This window comes from Tachypleus tridentatus, chromosome 9 (genome assembly GCF_004210375.1).
Source record: "Tachypleus tridentatus isolate NWPU-2018 chromosome 9, ASM421037v1, whole genome shotgun sequence".
In the NCBI taxonomy this organism is placed as follows: Eukaryota; Metazoa; Arthropoda; class Merostomata; order Xiphosura; family Limulidae; genus Tachypleus; species Tachypleus tridentatus.
In genome coordinates, this window is record NC_134833.1 from 28,848,688 (window position 1) to 28,873,977 (window position 25,290).

The 25,290-nt window shown below is 29.8% G+C and overlaps 1 protein-coding gene across 3 annotated transcripts; it reads left to right on the forward strand.

Moving 5' to 3' along the window:
- Positions 1-807: 807 nt before the first annotated feature.
- Positions 808-24,340, forward strand: LOC143224945 (protein disulfide-isomerase A5). 3 transcript variants are annotated; one of them, XR_013013531.1, is made up of 9 exons: positions 808-1,362; positions 5,050-5,244; positions 10,925-11,063; positions 12,579-12,641; positions 16,290-16,385; positions 17,794-17,919; positions 18,337-18,448; positions 22,992-23,028; positions 24,134-24,235. XR_013013531.1 is itself a non-coding variant. In XM_076453460.1 (8 exons), exons 1-8 carry the CDS (start codon positions 1,227-1,229, stop codon positions 24,242-24,244), a joined length of 903 nt encoding a protein of 300 aa, XP_076309575.1. In that variant the 5' UTR covers positions 808-1,226; the 3' UTR covers positions 24,245-24,340. The 3 variants fall into 3 exon arrangements, 2 of the variants coding, with proteins under 2 accessions (XP_076309575.1, XP_076309576.1); XM_076453460.1 differs by lacking the exon at positions 18,337-18,448 and having other exon boundaries at positions 24,134-24,340; XM_076453461.1 differs by lacking the exons at positions 12,579-12,641; positions 18,337-18,448 and having other exon boundaries at positions 1,029-1,362; positions 24,134-24,340.
- Positions 24,341-25,290: the final 950 nt, after the last annotated feature.

Genomic DNA, 25,290 nt, shown 5'->3' on the forward strand with positions numbered 1-25,290 from the left:
TTAAAATGAAACTTAATATTTTTAACACTGATTACCTACACCATTTAGAAGGACTAGTCTAACTTTCTCTGCAAAACAGCAACAAAACAAAATGAGACCATTTAATAGTGATTATTAACAAAATCAAAAGTTAAAATCATTATACAAAATGAATACATATAGTTAGGATGCATCACACAAACATAAAATCTTTAAGTATGACATTTTAATGATCAAACTGTTGAAGATCATCAAATAAATAAGTGCTAAGCAACTCATCTAAATGAATGAAGAACAGTAGCACAAGGTAAATACCCATTAATGAAGAAAAAATAAAAGAATGATCTTTAACAATAAATATAGAAAATAACATTTCAAGAATGAAATACTCCTCAAAATATAAAATAACCTTGAATGATTAAAAGAACGTAAAATAATTTTAACATAAAAAACACTAGACACTGATATGTGTTCTCAACTCGAAACATATAAAATGAACATCTTTAACATATGTAATAAATAACAAAAACGAAAAACACGTAAATATATGCGATATATAAAACTCTCCATAATTTAATTACACACAAAATATACACATACCTTCATGGACGGTATAAGGTACAACTCCCTATCTCCTTATTTGAGTCCTGATGGCATATCTTCCAAAGTTGGCTTAGGTTTTCAGTTAGATGCTTCCAAATTACTGCTTTGGCCCAGGTAATGGCCCATCTTGTCTGACCTAATGTTCTCCATTTTTATTAATCTCTTCCTCTAACTATATATATATATATAGGCCTGGCATGGCCAAGCGCGTAAGGCGTGCGACTCGTAATCCGAGGGTCGCGGATTCGGGCCCGCGTCGCGCCAAACATGCTCGCCCTCCCAGCCGTGGGGGCGTTATAATGTGACGGTCAATCTCACTATTCGTTGAAGAATCCACAAGCGATTGCGGCCCTATGTTCTTTGATGAAATCTAATGGTGATAACTAACTAACTAATATATATATATTTCTATAACATTCTGTCGCTGATAGTTTTGGTGTCTCCTAACGGATAAACGCCATGTTTGTTTTCTTCCTACAGTAAATCCATATTTTCTTTGTGATTTTGAAACCACAAAGGACGATATGTATATTTAGCATTTATTTTATTCATAGCTTTGCTTTTCATGCTTGTGCATTATTTTAGTTAGGGAACACGAACTGGAAACAAAGTTTGGCCGAGTTCAAATCGAAACCAAATAAACCATGAGTCGTAAAAGAGTCGTTTTGCTAGTAATGTTAACTTTTTTACCTATTGTTTTGAATACAGTCTCTAAAAATGATGCCAGAAAAGAATTTGAAATAATTCAGAAAACAGAGAAGTATTTGTTGATTCTATTTAGTAAGTATTGAGCTTTTAGTATTTAAATTTGATTGGCAAAGTATGAAAATAGAGACATATTCCGAGTTCTGCTGACACGTGTCGGGAAACGCTGTTACTTTTTTTTTTTTTTTGAGGGCCATCTGAAATTAATATCAAGAAAATCATATTTAATTATAAGCAGTAAAATAATTATCATTAACAAATATATTTTGTATTCAAAATAACAGCAGACAGTCCCAATTTATGTTTTTCTAATCACAACTTCAAAAGAGTAAAAATAATTATAATTTATTTAGTATAATTACGATTACTTTGTTTTGTATATATAATTTTTAGTTGTCAGGTGAGCATATGCCAATAAAATAACTTCCGATTTAATGAAACAGGAAAGTCAATTGGATATTTATTTTGACTTCAAGTTAAACAAATTACCCAGAAATTTTTGATGAGGTTCTTTGCTAATAAAGTAGATTTTTAGGACTGAAGAAGAATTTTATCAGTTCTAGGATTAGAGGTCAAGGTCACTATTTAAAAGTAAAAATTGACAAATGGTTTCTGTGACAATGAAAACATGAACATAAAATTTGCACATATGTAAACACACCATATTTATGAACGCAGCCAAATCAAACAAACCAATAAAAAGCGTTAATAATTGGGGAGGGGGAGGCAGATGAATCATTCTACAGATTGTTATTTTATTTTTAATGAGGACAGATTTTGTTATCACTGTATCTTGAAAATATAAGGATTAACCAAAGGGGCCCCCCAGTGGCAAAGTGGTATGTCTACAGACTCACATCTCTAAAAAATTGGGTTTTAAATTTAATACCTGTGGTGGGCAGAGCACAGATGGTTCATTGTGTAGCTTTGTGCTTAATTCTAAACAAACAAATTACCAAGTTAAATTTTGTAGTTGGTCTCAAACACTATCAGAGTCACAGTTTTAATATCCACTATGTTTTTGTTTGAAGCTCATCTGTCAGCCACAAATTCATAGATACTTTTAGTCATCTGAAGTTTGTTCGGCAGCTTTTGAGTAGTGTCAGATTTTTTTACTCTTGTTAACAGAAACAGATTGACAGCTTTTGAACAGTAATTGTGCATCAAATGTTGTTTGGGTAAAAAATTAGGTCTTTTGATTTGTAAAATGCCCATTATTTAACAGAAGTTGTCATATTAAAAACACATGTACCACCAAAATGTTCTAGTTAAATGTAAAAGCTTCTTTTGTGCATTGAAGTAGACCATTACATTTAGTAACTGTACTGAATATTGAATGTTAAGTGCACATAATGTAACAGAATAAATATGAAACATAAAATATGTACTAATTTTAAAAATATTAATGTTGAAAAAGGCACACGTTTAATTAATCAACAATGCTGTTAAAAGTCTGGTTGATAGTTACATTTCTCTTGTAACTTTTTGTTATAGTTGAAAATCCATATTCATTTTCTAATCAACCTGTTAGTGTTACCATATTCTTTATTATCTTTTTTATCATTGTATTTATTATATATATTTAAGCAATAAACAATTTTATGTTAAAAACACCAACTATTAACCTATTTGGGATGGTAACTATTAAATAAAGGTTTACTTTAAGTCTGTTGTAGTTCTTTTAACTATCCATAATAAGGTGCTCTTGCAATTCAAGTGTACTCTATGTAGCTGTATGAGTATTTCAAATAGCATCAAATATATGTACATGAATAATATTAAAGCATGATTATTGTTCTGTGTAATGTATTTTTTAAACTACGTATGGTTGTTGCATTTAATTTTTAGGTACTACCTGTGATATAAAATAAATCAATCAAATTTCAAATGGTACTTACAGTGATGACACTGATAACTTATGCAAATTAGAATTATTAAAGGCTTGAACCTTTTTTTTTAGTGTTTTGAACCTTCAAATGTCAAAATCTAACTTTTGTTACAGTGTTAGTAATTGTCTGCTTCATAGCCCATATTATTGTAGTTGTTCATATTATGAACATGCATATAAATTATTGCATTTCTTGTCTGTTGTTATTCTTGATTATTCTTATATTTTAATGCCACTTTAATATTTTTATTCATAAAGAATTGATTATTACACACTTGGTCTTAGTACAGGTGAAGCAATGTTTTGCAGGAGTTTTGTTGTTCAGTTGTTTGTTTGACTAAGCACCAACTGTCTATTGTATAAATCTTTTCAGAGTGTATAAGTTCTTCATTTTATATGAGGAAGAACAACATGGACAAACTAGTTTATAGTAGTGTTGTTTCTGCATCAATATCTTTTTTTTGTTGTCAGGCAAATTTTGGGCTTTGTTTTTATGGGATATACTTAGAAGACATTATTATCTAATTAATAAATAATTTTCTATTATTTTTGGTTTTATTGGTATAACCAGTTTCCTGTCTGTTTAAACATTTATGGTATGAATTATGAATGATAATTGATCAAGTCCCATAAAAGTCTGTTATCTTGGCTTTGTCTCTGGTGGAAGCTTTGTTTTGCTTTAAAATTTGTTGGAGATATGGGTGTGTTTCTGATAGTGTTGTTGCAACTTTTCTGTTGTAATACCCCGCTACTCTTAGTTACTTGATGCTGACTCTGGTATTGTGTCTTAGCCTCACGTATGTTTTTAATTTTTTTGAGATCAGATTCATAAGTTGATCAGCTCTTCAGTAGAAATTTTCCTTCAAGCAAGATTTGTTAGGTTGCTTGGTGGATTGTGTTTGGAAATTGTAGAATCTGTATAGCTGTCTTGAAAATTGGATAAATATAGGGATTACTAATGTGCTCATACCTGCTTCCTTTATTACAGTATAGTTATTTGCAAGTTCTTGCTGAAACATTATTTTTTCAACAGCTTTCTTGTAGTATAACTGATATACCTTTTTCTTATATTAAAGACAGGTTTTATAAATTTTCAAAGAAACCTGTTTATAACTGTTACAATGATACTAATAGTGGGAGTGATGTGCTTGTTATTGGCTGGTCAGTCTGTATAAAGTACACAAATTTTGACTTGTTATCTGTCTTGAGATATAGTAACCAGTTACTTGTAATACATTTAACTTTAAAACATTAAACTTTAAAAAGTGAAGATTTTTCTCTAGTCACTTTTGCTACAAAAGTACTTTCATGGTTAGTGTTGAGATAAATATACATTTCAACATCATATAAAAGTGGGCAGTGATAATTTTTTCAGGGATTCTTAGTTCTTTTAAAGACAAGAAATCCTGTATACGTTAGTCAGATGATAAATTGTGCCATATAATGTTTTATTAATTTTGATAAATGTTAGTATTTATTTTCTGTTCATTGTTTGTGAGTCATGACAGAGCTGTTCAGGTTGGGAAGTAATACAAATTTCTTACTCTTTTCAGACAAACAATCTCACAAAATTTCAGAAAAGTACAATCATCATCAATTCCAAATTTCTCTGGGATACTGAAACTAGAATAACCTAAACCTTGTTTAATTTTTGCATTGCTTGTAATAATGTTCTTTAAACAATTTGATTTTATTATATTAACTTTATTCTTTATGAGTATCGGTCTAATCAAGATTATTGGATAAGGAGTATATGTAAAAAGAAGTGTACAGTATAATTGCATTGACAATGAAACGACTAAATAGTGTTGAATAAAATTCTTGCATGTGAAATATATTTTTACTCATGTTTATAAACTTATTTTATATAACAGGTATGCCATGTTGCTCTTGTGTAGAGTGTGTAGAAGCAGAGGCACTTTTAACGTCTATTCATCCAGAACTAGATGAAGCTCTCGGTGTAAAAGTTGTGAAATTGACAGACCAGACAGACTTAGAGAGAGAATATGGCATTAAAAAAAAACCTTCACTTTTGTTTCTAAGGGAGAAAATACCATCTCTTTATGATGGTTCTTATAATTTTTAGTATTCATATTTTACTAATGTAAAATTTGAATTTTATGTTACTTGAGTAAGGAAGCATGTTATGTTAATATAACAATAGGTAAGCAAACAATGATTTATAAGCATAAGAAAACATTTTATTGATGATGGAACATACTACATGTTTAGATAGAACTTTGATCAGTCTTTCTTCAGGAATGATCAATATATAAACTTTGTATTGCTTATATACTGATCATACCTGAAGAAGACAGACCAATGTTCTGTTGAGACATGTAGGTGTTCCACCACTAATAAAACTTTTCCTTAAACTTATAAATGATTGTTTACCTGTCTATTATGAATCTTATGTTATTATACATATAGTGTAACATTGAAGATCTTAAGATCCATAAAGAACATTCTGTTCACTAAATTAAACTAAATGCTAGAAAAATTGAAGCTAGCCCTTATTATTCTAATATATATCAAGTTTTCCTTTAAACTACTTTACATTACTGCTTCCATCCGTTCCAAAAACAACCCATTCCAAAAGGCAACTGTCCTGTTAGAAAAATAAAACTGTCTCAGCTGAACATAACTCCTACCCTGCCAAAATTTATATTTTTGTCCCTAAGACATCCAATTCTTACAGTTAAATATGAAAAGCAATGATATATCAACACTATCAATTTCCTAAACAGTCTTTTACACCTTAGTTATTTCCCTTTAACTCTTATTTTTCAAGATAAAGTTAGAGATCTTAACCTATCCTTATATGACATAATAACCTTTCCATCAGAGATATTATCTTTAGTAGTCCTTCTTTTAATGCTTTCCAATAATTCAATGTCATTTCTAAGGTAAGGAGCCTGAGACTGAATGTAGTCATCCAAATTTGGCCTAATCAATGACCTGTATAATGATATTATAACATTTTTAGACTTGTGTTTAATATTTTTGTACATACAATTGAAAATCCTGTTTGCCCTGTCACTAGCATTAGCACATAACTTGGATGGTGCAAGAGACTGATTGATTGGAACATGAAGACAGTTTTCTCCATATTGCTGCTAAGATTATTTCTATCAAAATTAAACTCATTTAAATTTTGATATTACATATGTTTATTATAATTAAAAGTCATCTGTTATTTATTCATCCAACTTACCAAATAATCCAAATCATTTTGTAAAGCAATAGTATTCTTCTCATGGTCAGCAACATTCAAATCTTTAATGTCATCAGCAAATTTAGATAATTGTTGACCATTCTTTCATCTATGCCATTGATGTAAATAAAAAAAAAAGAGAGCAAAGGTTCTAACAATAAACCCTAAGATAGCCCAATCATAATATTAATCCATTTTCATTGAACTCCATTTATACAAACCCTATTCTGTCTCTTCCATTTAACTGATTTTCTTTTCAGTGAATCAGCTTAATTCCCATACCTACATTGTTAATTTTTAACAAGTTTTTTACATGAAACCTTGTCAAATGTTTTCTGAAGATCAAGATACATGAAATCCACACTTGTATTCTTATCTATATAGTGACATCCTCTTCAATGAATGTCAAAGACTAATAACGTAAGATTTTTTCCTAGTGAAACCATGCTGATTTTCCAGAAAAAAAAATAAATTTTATTAAATGACTTTGCAAAACATCTAACATCATAATTTCTAAAATTTTTCTACCACTGATGTAAGACTAATATGTCTGTAACTACTGGGACAATTTTTATCATCTTCTTTGAAAAGAGGAGTAACTGTAGCCAACTTCCAATCTTCTGGCACCTGCCCAATATTCAAAACTTGCAAAAAGTAGTAGCAAGTGACAAGCATATCCAATCCTTAACCTTTATCAAAATCATTGGAACAACATTATCTGGCCTAGAAGTTTTATCATTTTTTAATGCTTATTAACATGTTAATCTTGTTTGATCTTATTTCCATCTAGTAACTGTTCAAGAAGAAGAATATTGCTTAAATCTTCATTATTAAAAATGATAATAACATAGAATTGATATAATCACTCCATAATCATCAGCTATCAGCTTTTGTGTACCATTCTTCAAAGGCCCTACTCTCAAGTTAACATTTTGCTTATCCTTTAAGAAATTCTTAGAATTTATATTTATGTTTTCAGCTAATCTTTTATCATATATTTTTTTGATTTCTTAATTTCCAGTTGGACCATCTCTTGACCAAACCTCCCATCTTGCAGTCAATTTAGACTTCTTGTATTTATAATACTTTTATTTAATTTTACCATTTATATCATTTGTGAGCTAACCTGGTTTTTTTACTTACAATTACTATTTTTGTCTATGAGGAACATGCTTATCTTAGTATTTAAGAATTATTTAATTTTTTTCTGCATTTTACTAACATGTCTAACCAATTCAGTTGCCCAATTCACAGCAGATAAATTTTGTTTCATTTTTTCAAACTTTCCTTTTTTGAAGTTTGGAACCCAAATCCTATTATTCCTTATCTCTGTATGAAGTAAAATACCAAATCTAATTATTCATTGGTAACTTGCACAAAAATATTTTTCAATTTCTATCAGTCTTTTTTTTTTATTAGAAGTTAACAATAAATTTAAAATAATAATGTTCCTAATTGGTTTCCGAATTATTTGTTCAAGAAAACCACCCTGAACAGTTTTAAAAACCTCTCTCCCTCATGATTTGATTCTAATATTTCCTAATCTGTATGCCTGAAATTAAAATTTCTCATAATTATAACCTCATTGATAGTTGAATTATTTATCTAACTGTGGAGTTTCTCATGAATTTTATCCAGTTTCTTTTCGTGGTCTATAACAAATTTCAACAAAAAGCTTTCTCCCATTAAAACCACTAACAGAAACCCATATAGATTCAACCTCATTGTTATTAAATTTCATGTCATAAACAGCCTGTAAGTTACATATTAGATATATAGCCACCCCTCCTTTTATAGTACTCTCTGCTTATCAAACAGCATATAGATTTGTATTTCAAAGAAAGTATTGTAATCAAAATTGTTTGTTTAGCTATAATTCAATTATTTCTGTTATATTGAAATTCTGTATTCTACCAGTGCTCTCAAGTCATCCATTTTCTTTTTTTATGCTTTTAGCATTACAATAATAACAATTTAACCTATCATTGAAATTACAGATGTACCTGTTTTTCACACTATACCTCTCTCTACACTCTATTTTGGCTTCATTATGTTAGCAGCCCTCTCCACTGTCTTATTTCTAGTTGAAAGTTGTCTTTACAGTTGAAATAATAACCCTTGTGAAGAAGTAAGCTCTTTACCTTATTTACAAATAGACCATCCCTTCAAAGAAAGTTCTTTTTTTTCAGAAGGAACTAATCCTAAAAATCCAATCATACAATTTGTTCTTCCTTACATATTAATCTAAGCCTATTATTCAGTCCTAGTGACCTACTTATAATTTTGTCCCCTCAATTAAGTCTTGCCAGTAACTTTGTTAGTAGTAAATTATTATGCCCCTTTCCTTTGAATGTCTTGTACTTAACAAAAGCTCTTCTGACATACCATTCTTCATGTCTTCAGTTCCTACATATATTCCTAGCACCCTTTATTGTAACATTTCTCTTTCAGTTATTTCCTCCAATCCTGTCCCAGTATAGCATAATACTCTCCCTATTTACCAAACATACCATCCTATCCACATTCTGTTGTAATTTAGTAGGTAAGTAGTAATTTTTTAATGTTAAGTATACCTTACATTTTATATTATAACTCAAGTTATATGTTTCATAATTTGTATAAACAAATTTTCTCATATGCTGTTTTCTCAGTATTATAAGTTTGTCTTCAAAGGTAAAAAAAACAACCTGATTTTGATTTTTCAAAATACTTTTTTATTACAAAATAACAGTCTCATTGGTAGAATCACTAATAAACAATATAACAACAATATAGTATATATTAGAATAGTAAAGTAATTTTGATAAATAATAAGACTGTTTTTTTGTAGTTTTAATATTACAGAATTTTAATGTTATTTTTTTCTAACATTTTGCATACTAGTGGGGATTTTTTCTGACTACAATTTTTGTGGTAACTAATGACATTTAAAGTTTTCAGTTTTTATAGATCTTTCATTAGCTTGTTGTAAATAATGAGATCATGTGTAGTGTGAAAGTAAACAAAATTCCATACTAGAAATCACTGTTTGTATGTGTTGTACATATTTAAGATGTTATGTTATTGGGTGCTACATTGTGTATTTAAAAGAAAGCCAGATAGATGTAAAATTTTTAAATAAAAACTTCCTGACTTTAAATAGTATATTGCTGATGAAACTTGATAATGTAAAAGAATTGTACACAAAATATATGATTTCTATTAGAAAAATGCCAAATAATATGAGGAGGAAGGGTGGACTGATTTTGAAATGTGTGTGGTTGGGGAACATAATTCTTTTCATTTTTTTATTCCTTTTCATTTTTTAATTTATTTTACTTTTCACATCTTGTACATTTCTCTGATATTAGTATTATGAATCACTATCTTCAGTGTTAATTGAATGAAGGTATGCATCTATATATCACTCATAATTTGTTTTTTAACATTTTCTGTATGTTTTATCTCTGTGTGTTTGGATTAGATTTTAATTCACATATAGATTTATATGTGTCTTAGATGGCTGATTTAAAAGTGGTGATATGTCTCCTTGGGATGGCAAAACTCATTTTTATTTCATAAGACAAAAACATATTTTCTTGACCTTTTATTTTATCTAAATAAGGGTCTGTTAATTGTAAGGGCAAATTTTTTTGAGTCATTCAGTTTTTAAAAATTAAAGTTATGCATTATGGGATATTAGGGAGCCTTTAGCCTTTTAGTCAAGAATATCTTGAGTCCCAACTTCTTTCAATAAATACAAACTAATTGTTAAATCTAGTCTGATCTTCTAAATATCCATCAATCCTTTTCATAAATTCCTTTTAAGTTTTAAACTCAACTATTTTAGATAGCAGTTTGTTCTACAAGTTTACCACTCTATTGCAGAAATTAAAGTCTCATCTGGAGATGTGTCTTATATTTTTAAGTCTTAAAATTAATTACCTCTTGTCCTATTTCCCTTAGAATTCCTTCAGTAATTAATAGCTCAACTAGATCATCTCTACATGTTTTATTTTAAAGAATGAAAAAGTTAAATAGATGTTTATCTATCTTCACATTATAATTCATCAATCCCTGGAATCATCTAAATACCCTTCATCAGAACCTTCTCAAACTACATGATGTTCTTTTCAAGTTAACAGGAGCAATTCTGAACACTAATGGACATTACTTTTTGTTGTAATATATGCTGGACTGCAAATTTTAATTTTGTTTTTGATGCAATAATTTTGGGATGGGCTTAGCATTACCAGGTTGTTAGGACACTCAACTTGCAATTTAAGGATTACCATACCACCATACCAAACATGATCACCCTTTTAGCATGGGGGGCATTATAATGTGATGGCCAATCCCACTGTTCATTAGTAAATGTGTTGACCTAGAGTTGGTAGTGGATGATGATGGTTAGCTGCTTTTTCTCTAGTCTTGCACTGTTAAAGGAAGGACAGTTAGGGAAGATAGCCCTTGTGTAGCTTTACATGATATTGAAAACAAACAAACAAAACATTTTGATAGATCACATTTTTAGAAACATTATTTACTTTTTGTAGGTGAGTTTGAAACCAGTGCACTTTTTCACTGGATTGGTACTAACAAAAACCCTGCTGTGAAATATCTGGATGACACAAGTTTTGAACATTTAACCCAGGCTGCTACAGGAGCAACAACAGGAGACTGGCTGACTGTTTTGTAAGTACATAGATCTAATAGTATACAAACTTTTACAATAAAAATTGTCATTCTTTTCAGCTTATAGCATTATTGATATAATTAATATAGCACTTCTTTGCACAGTACTTATAGATACAGAAGTATATGTGTGTTAATGTATGTATACACACATATACTTGTGTCACAGTGTTATGGTTAGAATAATGTTAAGTGGAATTTCAAATGTACTTTTGATATAAACTGTTCATGCAATTAATTTGCATGCTTCAGAATTTGTAAGTTAAAAATTGTTATCAATTGATTGGTGGAAATTACTTTTAAACTGGAAGTTGGTTATACAAATTCTGCTCCATCAGTCAGTAGATACATATGATAGGTTTTGTCCATTTGACAAATGACAGTCTAAGTTGTGGCAGTGGAAGAAGTTAAGTGATACAAATAAAAGTTAACATTTGTTAACATCAGTTTGGATTTCAGGAGACTTTCTTTACAGAATTAAATGTTAAATATAAAAAAAAAAAAAAACATTTGGCTTGTAAAACACGTGAAATGTACATACTAACTGTTAATATCATATTCTTCATAACTTTTTCAGCATTCAGTTGAGTTTTATGTGGAACTGTAATTAATTTTATAAAATTCTAAGTGTTTCAAGATTTTAGTTCAAGTGTTTTTCAGGGATGGTAAAAATTTGTTAAAATTCATATTTCAAGTTTCTTGTGATTGTTTCTTTGATTTTCACACAGTCTTCCAAATTGTTTTGAACCACATATGCTGATTAGTTAGTGTAAGTCAAGAGTTTTACACTTATATTTAGTAGTAGTGCTAATTTTATGTTTGGAATTTGGATAGGTGCTACCAAACTAAAAATAAAGCTTTTCACATCAAAGGTTAACAGGAATGGAGAGGTGTGTGTGTTTATATTCAAGTAGTCAAATTAAAAGGAAGGCATTACAAATTAAATGAAATAATAAATAATATCACATGTATTTTAATAACATTTCATGCACATGTAAAAATTCCAAACAAAATTTGTACTATGAGCAACAACAAGTGATATTTTCTAAATGATAGACATGCTACAAGATTGCCTTGCATGCCACTTGTGTATTGGACAACTCTGATATAAATCTGCACTAGTTAGTTAGAAACAATGAAAGTAAACATGATTTGCAGTTGCAAAAATTGTTTCCAGATATATTCATTAAAAAGTAAATTTTTTATACACTGTGAACACTTACTCATTTATTTAAAACTATTTTTAACTTAATGGTGGAATACAAAAAACAGTTAATCATTAGAGAAGTCATTCAACTGAAACAGCACTGATTTCATCTGCAACAATGAAAAACTTTGGATCAGAATATTGTTAATTCTTGTATTGAAAAGATAATATTCATATGCTCTTTCTTACAATAACTAGCATGTTGTTAAATGATATAAAGTTTGTCCAACCAGCTCCTAAACATTACATGGTTATTGTTGGAAATTGATATATTAATTTTTTTTAAAAAATACTTTTCTTACTTATAGTACTGACTTAACCTGTGAAAAGGGTCAAGCCCTTTTAGCAATTTTAGAGGCAACAGCAGGCAGGTGAGAAATTATAATTTTCAAAGAGTAACTTTATTGAATTTGAATTATTTGACTGATAAGATTATAAGTTATTAGAATAAGAAATTTAAAATGTAGTCGATATTTTTATGATAAGTTACTGTTATTTGTTTGTGAGATTTCCATGCAAAAACATTTTTTCCCAGCAGTATTAAGTTTCCTCTGAGCTAAAAAGGATTCACAATACACTGAAATGAAAAGCTTATGAGACAGCCAATTATACTTTCATTTTGTTAATACTTTTGTTTACTGTCCATTAAACAAAATTCCTTCCGCTGTATAGTTCAACTATGAATTTTTATTTATGTTAAAGTGCTAATTTGCCTTGTAATTGAATTTAAGTATCCTTGTATTATGAAACTGATACAAGCTTTTGCTAGTGGTGACATACAGATATTAATGCTGTATAAAATTGTGTAAGTTAGCTAGTCACATGAGATGTAACCTAATGGTCTAACCATTAAATAAAATAAACCTTCCTTTATCTTAAATGAAGTAGTTCATGAGATGTTGTTGGAACAAAGTATTTCTGATTGTTGTTTGATTTTGTTATTAATCTTGAGAAATGGTTTACTTTTGGAATATTATGTTTTCATAATTAGGTATTTCAAAAATTATTCTGTTTACATCAATTTTATGTAATTCCAATATTAAAAGTGTTTTTATTTATAAAATAGTTTCCAGTGTGAAGATATAATAACTTTCCTATTGGTCTTGAAATTGTTGAAGATGTCTGGCTCCTTTGTGTCTTATTTAAAATCCTAATTGTGATCAAAAGCTTTTTTAACACTTCACACTGCTCAGTACAGTTCTCTTAGGGAGCCAGTTCACACTGATCAGCTACAAGTGTGAGATATAAATAGCAGCAAGCAGAAAGCAGGAAAAGAGCTACAAGTAAAACCAAGTGAAAGTGAGTATGGGTTATAGAAAAGTTAGAATATGTAAAAGTTAACCATTGTAGAAGTGAACAACCTAACAGTTGATATGTTAGTGAGATTAATAGTTTTCTGATATTTTAGAAAAATAACTTGTCTCATCAGAGAGTGTTCAAAAACAATCACACCTGCCTATGTTAACTTTGACAAAAAAAAAAAAAAGCAGAAAGTAGGCCTGTATGTGAAAAATAGATGTTTACTGGAAGTAGGCCTAAGTATGAAAAAGCAGATGAGTGTTAGAAGTTCAGGTTTCGACTACAGTAACTCATGAGACAACAAGTGAATTGTACACTGATACTGTTGTGATAAAAGTAAAGAGAAAAAAGAGAGAGATGAAAGGAATAAGTGAATTACACATTGATAATGATTAAGATAACAATAATATTTTTGAAAAGTTATTGCTGATTGTGACAGGTACCTGGTGGGTATGCACAAGTATAGTTTTGGTTTTGCTTCATCATGTAGGAACTCTGAGAAATAGACAGTTAACTGTTTACTGGCAATAACATATTTAATTGTGTTTATGTTTCTAATATGCTATCAAGTTCAACATAATTAAAAGTGTTTTGCTTCTGATTTTTGTTTGTATTCAATATCCTGTGCATCACGTTGCAGTGTGCAACAGTAGTCAGCAAGCATTGATGGATTCCAGTTGCCCTGATATCATTTTTCCATTGTAGCAATGTCCTGGTGAAACCTTTCACCGTGTTCGTCACTGACAGCACCAAGATTTGCAGGGAGAAGTCCAAGTGTGAGTGGAGGAAATGAATCTTGAGTGACATGTTACACTTCATTGTTTTGTATGCTTTGAGAAGTTTGTCTATCAGCTGAATGTAATGTGGGGCTCTGTAATTGCCAAGAAAATTGTCAGCAACGTCTTTGAAGGCTTTCCAGGCAATCTTTTCCAGCCCAACTAACAGATCTTTGAACTGCTTTGTCACTCATAACATGTCTGATCTGAGGGCCAACAAAAATGTCCTCTTTGATCTTGGCCTCAGTTATTCTTGGGAACATCTGTCTTTAAATAACAAAAACCTTCACTTTGTTTGTTCATTGCTTTCACAAAATTCTTCATAAGTCCCAATATTATGTGAAGAGGAGGCATAAAATCTTTGCTGGGTCAAGAAGCAGTTCATGTGACACATTTTTCTGTCTTGGAACTAACTTTTTACGGAGTGGCCAGCTCTTTCTATAATAATGTGACTCTTTGGCACAACTGCCCCATTCACAGATGAAACAACAGTACTTTGTATAGCCGAGCTGCAGTCCCAGTAACAGAGTAATGACTTTCAGATCTCCACAGATATTCCAGTTGTACTTGTTGTACTGGATGTGCTTCAGCAACATTTCCTTGTTCTCGTAGGTTTCTTTCATGTGTGCTGCATAGCCAACAGGTATTGAAGGGTGAATGTTGTCATTGTGTAACAGAACAGCTTTGAAACTTAACATTGATGAATCAATAAAGAGACAACACTCTTGCAGGTCATGGTCACAACCCAAAGCAGAGAACAATCGTTCTATGTCAACACAGAAACAGAGATTGTCAACTTGTGCAAAGAATTTGGTTGTATCATCTTGGCAGCTTCGACAAACAGAAATTTTCGTACCTGGTGACAGCAAACACCATTCCTGCAGTCTTGAACCCAGCAATTTGGCTTTTGCTTTTGACAGACACAAATCTCTGACCAGATCGTTTAATTCTGACTGTGTTATGAGATGTGAATTGCCTGAAGAGCACGGTTCAAAATCTGCATACTTTCACAGAACAGCTTCTAACCTGGCCTGATTTCATGCCTGGACATGCCCAAACTGCACAAAACATTGTTTTTAGGTGTCTTACAGAAACTAAAATTTTTGGACACAAATATAAGAAAAAACATGACAAAATGAAGATTTTGATGAAACGGTACATGATGGGCAAATTTGGATGTGAGTTTTGTGATCAGCAGCCAAAAATCTATAAGGAACACCCAACAGTGTTCAGAAGCAAAAACTTTGTTGTGCAGTGTAAAAGTAGAGAAAAATAGTTTGGCTTGTCAACTGAACTAAAGCAACTGATTTGGTTCAAGTGAACTTTAATTAGAAGAACAGAACTGTATGGTATTTAAGATACAACTATAATATACATAGTGTAAAGAATTTTTGTATATACATGTAACTTGTTGGAATATATTATTTAAAATAAGTAGAGTATGTGCTATTCATCACCACCAAGTCACAGACATTTACTATAGAAGAACCTTTAGCCCAACACAACCGTATGCACTTCACTTGGGTGTTTGGGAAACTTGATAATTAGCAGTTGTGTCTGGTAGCTTTTTATATATAGTTTCTAATGATCTGTAGAGAAAAATTCAGATGGCTTTTGTATTGTTTTCATATGGACATACATGCCATCCTTACACAGAGTGTAGTAGCACACTCTATGTTATATAGGTATGGTATTTTAGTAGAAGTTCTTGTATCTGATAGTGTTTTTTGTTATAGCTTGAAAGGGAAAGTAAGTGTAGTTATATTGTTTCTTTAGTTGCTCGTGTTTTGTTGTTATAGTTTGAAGTCAAAAGTGAATGTAGACGCATTATTTTTGTAGTTGTTTTTTTCTGATGTGTTTTATTGTTATAGGATGAAGGAAAAGTGAATATAGATACATTATTTTTGTAGTTGTTCATATATCTGATGTGTTTTGTTGTTATAGCTTGAAGGGAAGAGTGAATGTTGCCAAGATAAATAAAGAGAAATCTCCTGAACTTGTAGAGAGGTTCCATGTGACAAAATGTCCAGAAATCCTCTTGTAAGTCAGCTTTACTGGCTTTCCATTGATATATATGGTAGCATTAAAACGGTTGTAATATTTTAAGATATAATTCTGTAAATATATTTACAATGTTTATTATTTGTCAAGTTCTTTTTGTGTAAAAAGTAGCTCTATTTTAGTTTTCATTGCATTAAAGAATAAACTTAATTAGGCAGGTATGAAGATTAAACAAAATACTGACAATTTGATTCACAAAATTTTTGACATTGACACCTGACTAGTATACTATCTAATGATAAACTGAAAATTTTTATTAAACTAAATTTCAGTCTTGTGATTATGATGTGAGTGTTTAATGTGTATTTGTCTGTATAAATTAATTACTTGGCTTAAAATTTTGTTCACAGTGTATAAAAAGAAAATAACAACTTTATTTGTTCTCAATGTGTAGAAAATACTTTTAGAACAGTTTGTTTTTGGTTTGTGTAGATATGTGTGACAAACTCCTGGTCAAAAGTAAATAAAAACCATGTTAAAACTTCTTTTCTTTCTGGTGAAAGGGAAAAAAAATTAATTTGTTTATAGTCTGAACACATTTTTCACAATTATTCAGTTAATTTACCAATGGTATGAAATTATTGTAACTTTTTTCAGGGTGGATCAGTGTTTTATATATGTGTGTGGAGTTATGTAGAAACAATGTTTCTGAAGAAAAAAAAGATTTTTCTGAATAATTCATTTTGCATTTTTTAAATTATTTTTATTCAAGTATAACTTATTTACTTCTTCATTTTTATAGTTTTTACCTGTTTCTGAAAATGCCAATCAAATTCTTACAATTTAAAACTCTGAAACTTAGAATATTACTTCTGTTGAAAATTCCCTCACAAATTGTTTCTTAAATGGTTCAGTAAGAAACTTTTTTAAGAAAGAAAATGTCTATTCAGGAAAAATAAATAATCACTGTAAGCTAAAACTGATAGTAAATGTGATTTTAAGTTTCTTAATTAACTTGAAAAGGAATTCAGATTATTAACATTTTTATTATTCTGTATTGTTAGGTTACTTTAAATTGCTCTGTCATTATTTAGTATATTTTTTAAAACTAAAACCATTTCTTAATATTATTCTAGAATATATTTATAAACATGTTAATTGTGTTATTTTTTCTCAGATTATTGTTTTATAAAGTTTTGATATATTTTTTGAATATTATGTGTAATGTTGTAGAAGTCTATGTAAAAAAAAAAAAAAAGTGAATCTAACCAAAAACTTATCACATTTAACAGGGTTAATGCATGTTATAATTATGATGTATTCTTGGTTTACTTTATAATTAGTAATTTCTTAATGTGTTTGTATTCTATATACAGTACTTAAAATTGCCTCGATTTAGTTTTATAGTCGATAATTCACATTAAAATCTTGCATATAATTTTTGTAGCTTTCATCATGGGAAAATGTATTCATATAATCTGGACAAAATAGACATTTCATCTTTAAAGATATTTGGTGAAGGATGGTACAAAAACTCTAAGGCTGTACCAGTACCAGTACAAAAGACCTATTTGTAAGTGGTAAATGTACAGAGTTATTTTACTTTTGTTCTCATATTTTTAAATATAAAGCTGTCAAAACAGTTTGCTGTTACATGTATTATTTAGCCATATTTCAGCAATGATATATATTTCCTATAGTTGGTATTCTGACAGAAAAGACTAGCAAATAGCTAGTATAAGAATGTTTTAGAGTAATAAAAGACAACTTTGGAAATATATTGCATGTTTAATTATAACTCTAGTAAGTTAGTTACTATGGGAAAATGATTAGAATTTATTCTTATGCAAAATTTCTGAGATTTTTATAAGAATCTATAACATTTTTTGAAAAACAAATTTAAGTTAAAAAAGATTTTGTTGTTTTTCAAATTTAAGTTAGAACTGTACCATTGATGATTTTGTTGTTTTGATGAACCCATTACAACTAGATTAAGTGCTTTTTTTGAGAACTGTACCATTGATGAACACCACTACAACTAGATTAAGTGCTTTTTTTGAGAGCTGTACCATTGATGAACATACAGAGACACCATTTAAAAAGTGAGACTTTTTATTAAACATTTTATTATTGAAATAACTTGAAAGAAGCCAAAAGATGACAAAAATAGCTGTGTTGTTGTATAAGTTACATTTTTCATTCTGAAAAGCACTAGCTATATATATATATATATATATATATATATGTATGTGGTAAAAGTATGACCTAGTGTGTTTGAATTACATATTTCAACTATATGTTCATTACCTCTAAATGTACAGAAAGATTAACTCTAATTGCAGCTGAGAAACTCAGCTTCTCCTTGACTTCCTTCATCTTATCTTGGAAGTAATTGCTCTCATTAGAAAGGAGAGAGAGAGATTGCTTCTATACTCTGAAATTACTCCTTTAACCTGAAAGTTCTTTTATATATGTTACACACACTGAGAGTACTACCATTAAATAATGAATATCTCAGAATTACAGGTGGACAATGTAATTGATTAATCAATATAATTATCTGTGAGTAACATTTGTATTGATTAATCTCAAGTAAACTAATAGATTAATCACAATTAGGGTTATTAACTACTATTTCTAATTACTCAAGTAATTGAACTACTGTCATCAGATTGCTCACCCTTTCTGTGTTATGGCAAAGCTATTAGCTACTGTTACTAATTTTGAAGTGCTAATTAGAAGGAAAGCAACTAGCTGGTAGCACTTATTGTTTACTTTTTTGCATGAATATACAATGGCTTGAGGGACATTGTACAGATTTATTAACCCTTTCACACTAGGTAGGTTAAAGTGCAGATTTCACAGTCTTTTACAGTTTGTTTTTCAATTTTGTGCAAAGCTACACAAGAGCTATCTGCACTAGCTGTCCCTGATTTAGTAGTGTAAGATTAGAGAGAAGGTGGCCAGTTGTCACCACCTACCACCAACTCATGAGGCTACTCTTTTACCAACAAATAGTTGGATTGACCATCACAACACAGTGCCTCCATGGGTGAAAGAGCAAGTATTTTGGTATGACTGGGATTAGAACCCACAACACTTAAATTCTGAGTCAAGCATTCTGACCACCTGGCACATCATTTTACATACAAAATTTGATTAAAACCACTTTATTATCAATGTATATGAATAAACATCGTATAAAAATGTACTTCATAAATCAAATTTTAATATGACTTCAGTTCAAAGTCTACTTTTATAAGGAAATATTAAAAAAGCTCAATCTCCTGAAGCATGACAGTTATGATTTTTCTCTGTTCCCTATTTTTTGATTATTTAATAACCCTTACGAAATTTAATGTAAACTACTCATTATAATATAGTTATTATTTGTACACAATACAGTTTTTATAGCCTTCAATGTTATTTGGTTTCGGAGCCATAACCTAGAAAATGAGATCTCTCCTGTCACATCCCCTCTTTAATACATTACCAGTAGTTCTTTCTTACATTTAATACTATATTATTTATGACCAATAAAAAATCAAAGTTTTAATCTATCAACTTATGTATTACATTACATCATTTAGTGTACAGAGAACTCTCTATCTTGCAGTTCAAACTTTATTCCCACTGGAAACACATAACTGAACATAGCTGAATGTTTAACAGCTCTTATTGCATTATTAGAAAGCCAGAAAAATTACAATAGCTATAAGACATGCCTGGCTTTTATGTGTTACTATTTTGTGTTTTTAGGTGCATTATTTAATTAAAAAAAAATTAGTGCAGTAGTATACTATTAGTGTGAAAAAGTAAGGTTAAGTTTCATTGACAACAGAAACAAAAAAGGCCCAGGTAAGTATATATTTGTTTTCATGTGTAATCTTTGTTATTACAAGTAAATTGTATCAATTGTAAATTTATTAGCTTAAAAGATTAGATTACATAGAACAAAGAAAAGAAATAATAAAAGGAATGTTTCCTCAGGTATGTTTACAATTAGTCCATGCATTATGTAACTTGATAATATATTGTGAGTGATACATTTGCTGAGTTATTTTCAAGTTGTGTGGCAGGATTATTAGTTAGACACAATAGACAATAAAACAGAGTAAAGCTAGATGTATACTGTTACAATCTTTAAGCTACTCAGGATAAACAATAGTGATTTCCTGTTACAATTTCCAGTCAATTTATAAAGATGAAAGGGTAATGTAGAATTATTTCCTAATTTTGTTTATGGTGTTTATGGGTCACATCAACCAACTGTGTATAGATTTATAATATAGAAAATAACTGATAAAAATAATGATTTTCTGGAGAAAAACATTTAATATTTATTTAGAATGTTGTAGGGATTACATAAACAAAATTTGAAACTTTTCAGATGAAGAAAAGTATTTTTAATGTCAACATGAAAATCACTTTGCACTAGGAGCAGGCAACACTATGACACCGTATAATTATGGACAAAGTTTAAGTAAAAATGCTAAATTAAAACTTCTGATGTTTTGTTTACAAAAGACTTTTGAAGTTTATTAAAATCATGCCACACCATTTGAAGGTCCATTAAATATTTTAAGAGTCAATGTATATATACTACCATGGTTACAAGGTTTAGTAAAATACATGAGTCTGTTGTGATAGGTTAATGAGGCTGTTGAATTATTGATTAGAAAAACTCTAATTACTCAGCTATGTTCAGAATGTTGCTTCACTTTTGTGCAAACTCTCTTTTTGTTGATCTTATCCATTCAGATTGCTGTTTGAAGGCAGTGGCCCATTTTATTTTTGTCTCTCCTGTTTTCATTGTGCATGAGACTCTAGCTGTTTTGGAGATGATATATTTTAAACTGATTCAGTGATCATTTGTGGAACAGAGGAAGATGTTCTAGAATCTTTTTGTTCACAGAAAATTTGTTTCTTCTTTCAACAAATTGTAGAAACATCATTAAAAGTTTCTTTCATTCTTCCTTATGCATATGACCATGTTCCACAGGATTAGAGAGGGTACAATTTTTGATTTGCACCAGATGTCAAATACTTGTTGACTTTTAGGGGAATTGTACTTCGAAATCAGTGCTGTAGAGGTTTTGGCTATTTATAATGCCTTGCGACACCTCTCTCTGTATTTTTGCATAACTTAATTTTTCTCGATGAGTAAAGTGGAATGGACAGCAACTGCCTGTTGTAAAAAATGAATAAAAAATGCAACTGTAGAGGACAATGTTTTGAAAGTCTTCCCATTTTGAACAGTTGGTTGAAGTTTCCTACATTAATTGCCAGAGTAAACCTTGAGCTAAAGTTCTTTGTTTTCTTACTTGTTTGTGTGTTTGAAAAAACAAAACAATTTTTTAGATTCCATGTTCTGTATTTCATTTGTTATGAATCTGGTAACAGATCACTTATCTTTCTCACAGAAATTTCCACTGTGGATGGTTCTGTATGCTTTTGTTTCTCAATGACTTTAGAATAACTAGGTGTTGATGACAATTTTAATATCATTTTTTTTAATGTTCTTACCTTTACAGTTTATTTTACAAATTGTTTTGGTCTAGGATTCACCTTGCAATGTTCTTTGCCCTTCATTTTATTAATTCAGCTTTGGGTTACCATTCTTTGCAAGCTGTTCCAGTAGGACCCATTTGACTGATGCTCTATCACAAACATCTTTAGTAATCACTATTTAATTTTTTTAACAGGACAGTGTATGGCATCATTTTGTATCTTGTAATAATTACTAGAACTAGGGATGCAGCAGTTCTGGCATGAAGTATGGGATGCTCTGCATCTGTAGGTAGTGTTAGAAAAAGTATATTGATTTGCACAGTTTCATGGTTCATGCAAAGTTATATGATTATGAGGACAGATTGAGTTGTAAATTTTAGTTCTGTACTTGTTACTAGTCTGGTATTGACCTTTCATGATATTTTTAGTTCTAGTTTACTGCAAAAAAATATTTTATTTCTTATATTAAAGTTGTAAAAACCTGTGTTGCCTAGATTTAAGTGTGTTATATGAAATCCATTGTAAACAAAATATCACATGCAGGTGTTGCATTCAAGAATACCATCTAAGATACTTGCTTGGTGAAACTGTATGGCTAACATGTAATCTACTATGATTATGTGACTTTTCTGGACATGTACTAGATCTGATTTGGCTTAGGTTTATTTTTTATATTTTAATGTGCACAAAGTTAGAAATGTTTGCAAGTCATGTATTTGTCTGGTTGTTTTAGCATAATATTTTGCACTAATACCCCAAAAAGTCAGATAATTTAGATTGTAGTAGATTACAGGAGCCAGCTTTAAAATTTTTTGGTCACACAGATATAGATCTAGTTGTGTGAAACAGTTTTTTTTTAAAGTTAAAAACCTAAACCAAAAATAAGCTATTGTTTTGAACTTTAAAAAGAGTCAGTTGGCCAAGAAAGGAAGTTACAAGTACAACTGGATTATGATCTACTTGGTATATCATTTTCATTAACAATGTCCACTTGATGATGTATTTATATAATAATAAAGTTAAACTTGCATGTTTGTTCTTGAGAGAATACATCAAACAGGAACTAAACTTAGTATTTATTTTGATGAAATATCTGAAACCTTGCATACAGTAGTAATCTTTTTCACATTTTAGTGATAGAATGACAGAAGGAATAGCAAATTATCTTAAGGTAAGTCAATCAGTTTTTAGTAGATTGTAAGCAGTTTGTAAAGAAATAAAAATAAAGCTTTTTTTTATTTCCATAAGTTTGAGTTAGCTTGAAATAGCATCATAAAAGTATTAACTGTAACTAATAGTATATGGAATTAGGAGAGAGGTAATAGTTCAGATGGATTTGAATAGTAGGTTTCTCGAATGTATTAAAAGTTTGGTAATTTTTCATTGTAAAAGTAATACAGTCCATAACATGTACCTTCTTCTGTGTTTAATTTTTTCTATTTTAGTGATTCTCAGTTTACAGTTTTTAGTCCTCAGCTATGTTTTGATTTGAATAAGTGAAATTAAAAGTTCCTATGTTGTATTTCAAGAAATTTACTATCATTAATTGACTCAAGATGTTTGTTTAACTAGTGTGTCTATAAAACCTTTATTATACATTTGTGATTTTAGAAACAGCATAACTTAATCTATTTCATGCAAGTATAAGAAACAAGCATATTACGAGTAAATTTGCATATTAATATGTAAATTCTACTGTGTCTATATATAATAACTTTGATCAGTGTAAGCTATGAACTTAAGAGTGAAACTAAAAGTTAACCTGGCTGTCTGTATAGTTACTTATTTATCTTTAAAGATTAGAATGCACTGTGTCAACCACATTGGTCTTCTCACTGTTAACAGTATTTTCAGCCATAAATAATTTATTATGTAAAGTAAATTGCCTGCAACTAATAATTCTTCCCATTTTGAGTTATAAATCAAGTTTTTTATCTAACAGTTTTTTGTGTAACATTTTTGGTAATTACACAAAAAATATTTAAAATATCATATGATATTTAGTTTGTTGTTTCACTCCTAATTTTTCAAGTATAGCCAGTTATTTAAAAGTTGAAATATGTAAAATGTTGGATCCAAACTTTTCAGTTTTAATGAAACATGTACAGTATCATTAGAATATTGTAGTTTCACATTCACTCAAATAATGACACTTACTTCAGAACAGTTTTTGACATCACTAATTGTATCTCCAGTATGAGAATACTTCATGGTATAGATATGATAGACTGAGTGCTGACTTGATGAAAGTAATAATCATTTAATTATTTTCATAGGCAAAGCAACTTGGAGGTGTTGCATTAGTTGTTGCAGCAGTGATAGTGGTGCTTACCTTTGTGTGGTTGTGGAAAGATAAGTCTTCTGATAAAGGAACTAAAAAAGACTGAAGGTGTAATATTAGCATTGTAAGAAAAGTACAGTTTCTTGCTGTGGTTGTGGTCCTGAAAAGAACTATTTTAACAATAAAAATATTTGTGCATATATATTAACTGAGAGTACTTGAAAATATAAATTCTATATCAGAGGCAATTGCAATGCCGACTATTTAAGTACCACTAGAACCTGTTGTTTTCAAACACGTCACATTTTTCACATTATTAGCTTTTAGTTGTACCCAAAGAAGCATTTAAGACAGCTTTAAACCAGTATTCCTCAGAGTATACTTATAGTCATAATTTAGAAGTCACCGATGGTCCTTCAGTGTTTTTTATATGGACCACATAGATTAAGAAACTGAAGAGTGCACAGATGACTTAGATACTGTTCTACATAAAATGATGAAGAAACACGAAACCAAGGCATATTCATTTATTAAGGCCACTTATCTTGTAAGAATGCATGAGTGTACTGCAAAAGAACACAGGAATCAAACTGTACTATATTTTGTTACCAGTCATGTGACATTTTTGATCTAATTGATATGGTTGTTGGTCTGATCTTACCAACAACAACTTATTGTACTGCTTAAGTAAAGAAAGAAAAATAATTAACAAATAAATAGTCTAGTTTTCTGTATTACCATGATGAAATGTTACAGTTTCATTGATCTAAAGTTCTTGCAGATAGAGAAGTGAACTTGTGCATGTTATAAAAGGTAATTTTCATGACAGTATTTCAAATGAAAATGGTGTGCAATTTCTCCATTCATATGCAGTGGTTCTTACACAAGATTAACAAATAACCAAACTCTAATATATATATAGTATTTCAGTTTTGATTTTTTATAAAGCTTCACATTGTAAGATATAATTGATTTAATAACCATAATTTTTTCCTTCAAAATACTCAATGGTGCAAAAGTACAAATAAGTAATTGTTAAATAGTTTATTGTATTTTTTAATAATGATAACTATATAACATAAAAGTTAATATACTACAGTGTAAGAATTGTGCACCATTCTGTATATTCCAAATTTATTTCAACTAAATTTA

Bases quoted from the DNA above. Each gene is read 5' to 3' on its own strand.
- LOC143224945 (XM_076453460.1), top strand. From the start codon at position 1,227: ATGAGTCGTAAAAGAGTCGTTTTGCTAGTAATGTTAACTTTTTTACCT. The intron at 5,245-10,924 runs GTTCTTATAATT...TACTTTTTGTAG, and splicing joins AATACCATCTCTTTATGATG to GTGAGTTTGAAACCAGTGCA. The intron at 11,064-12,578 runs GTAAGTACATAG...TCTTACTTATAG, and splicing joins GGAGACTGGCTGACTGTTTT to TACTGACTTAACCTGTGAAA.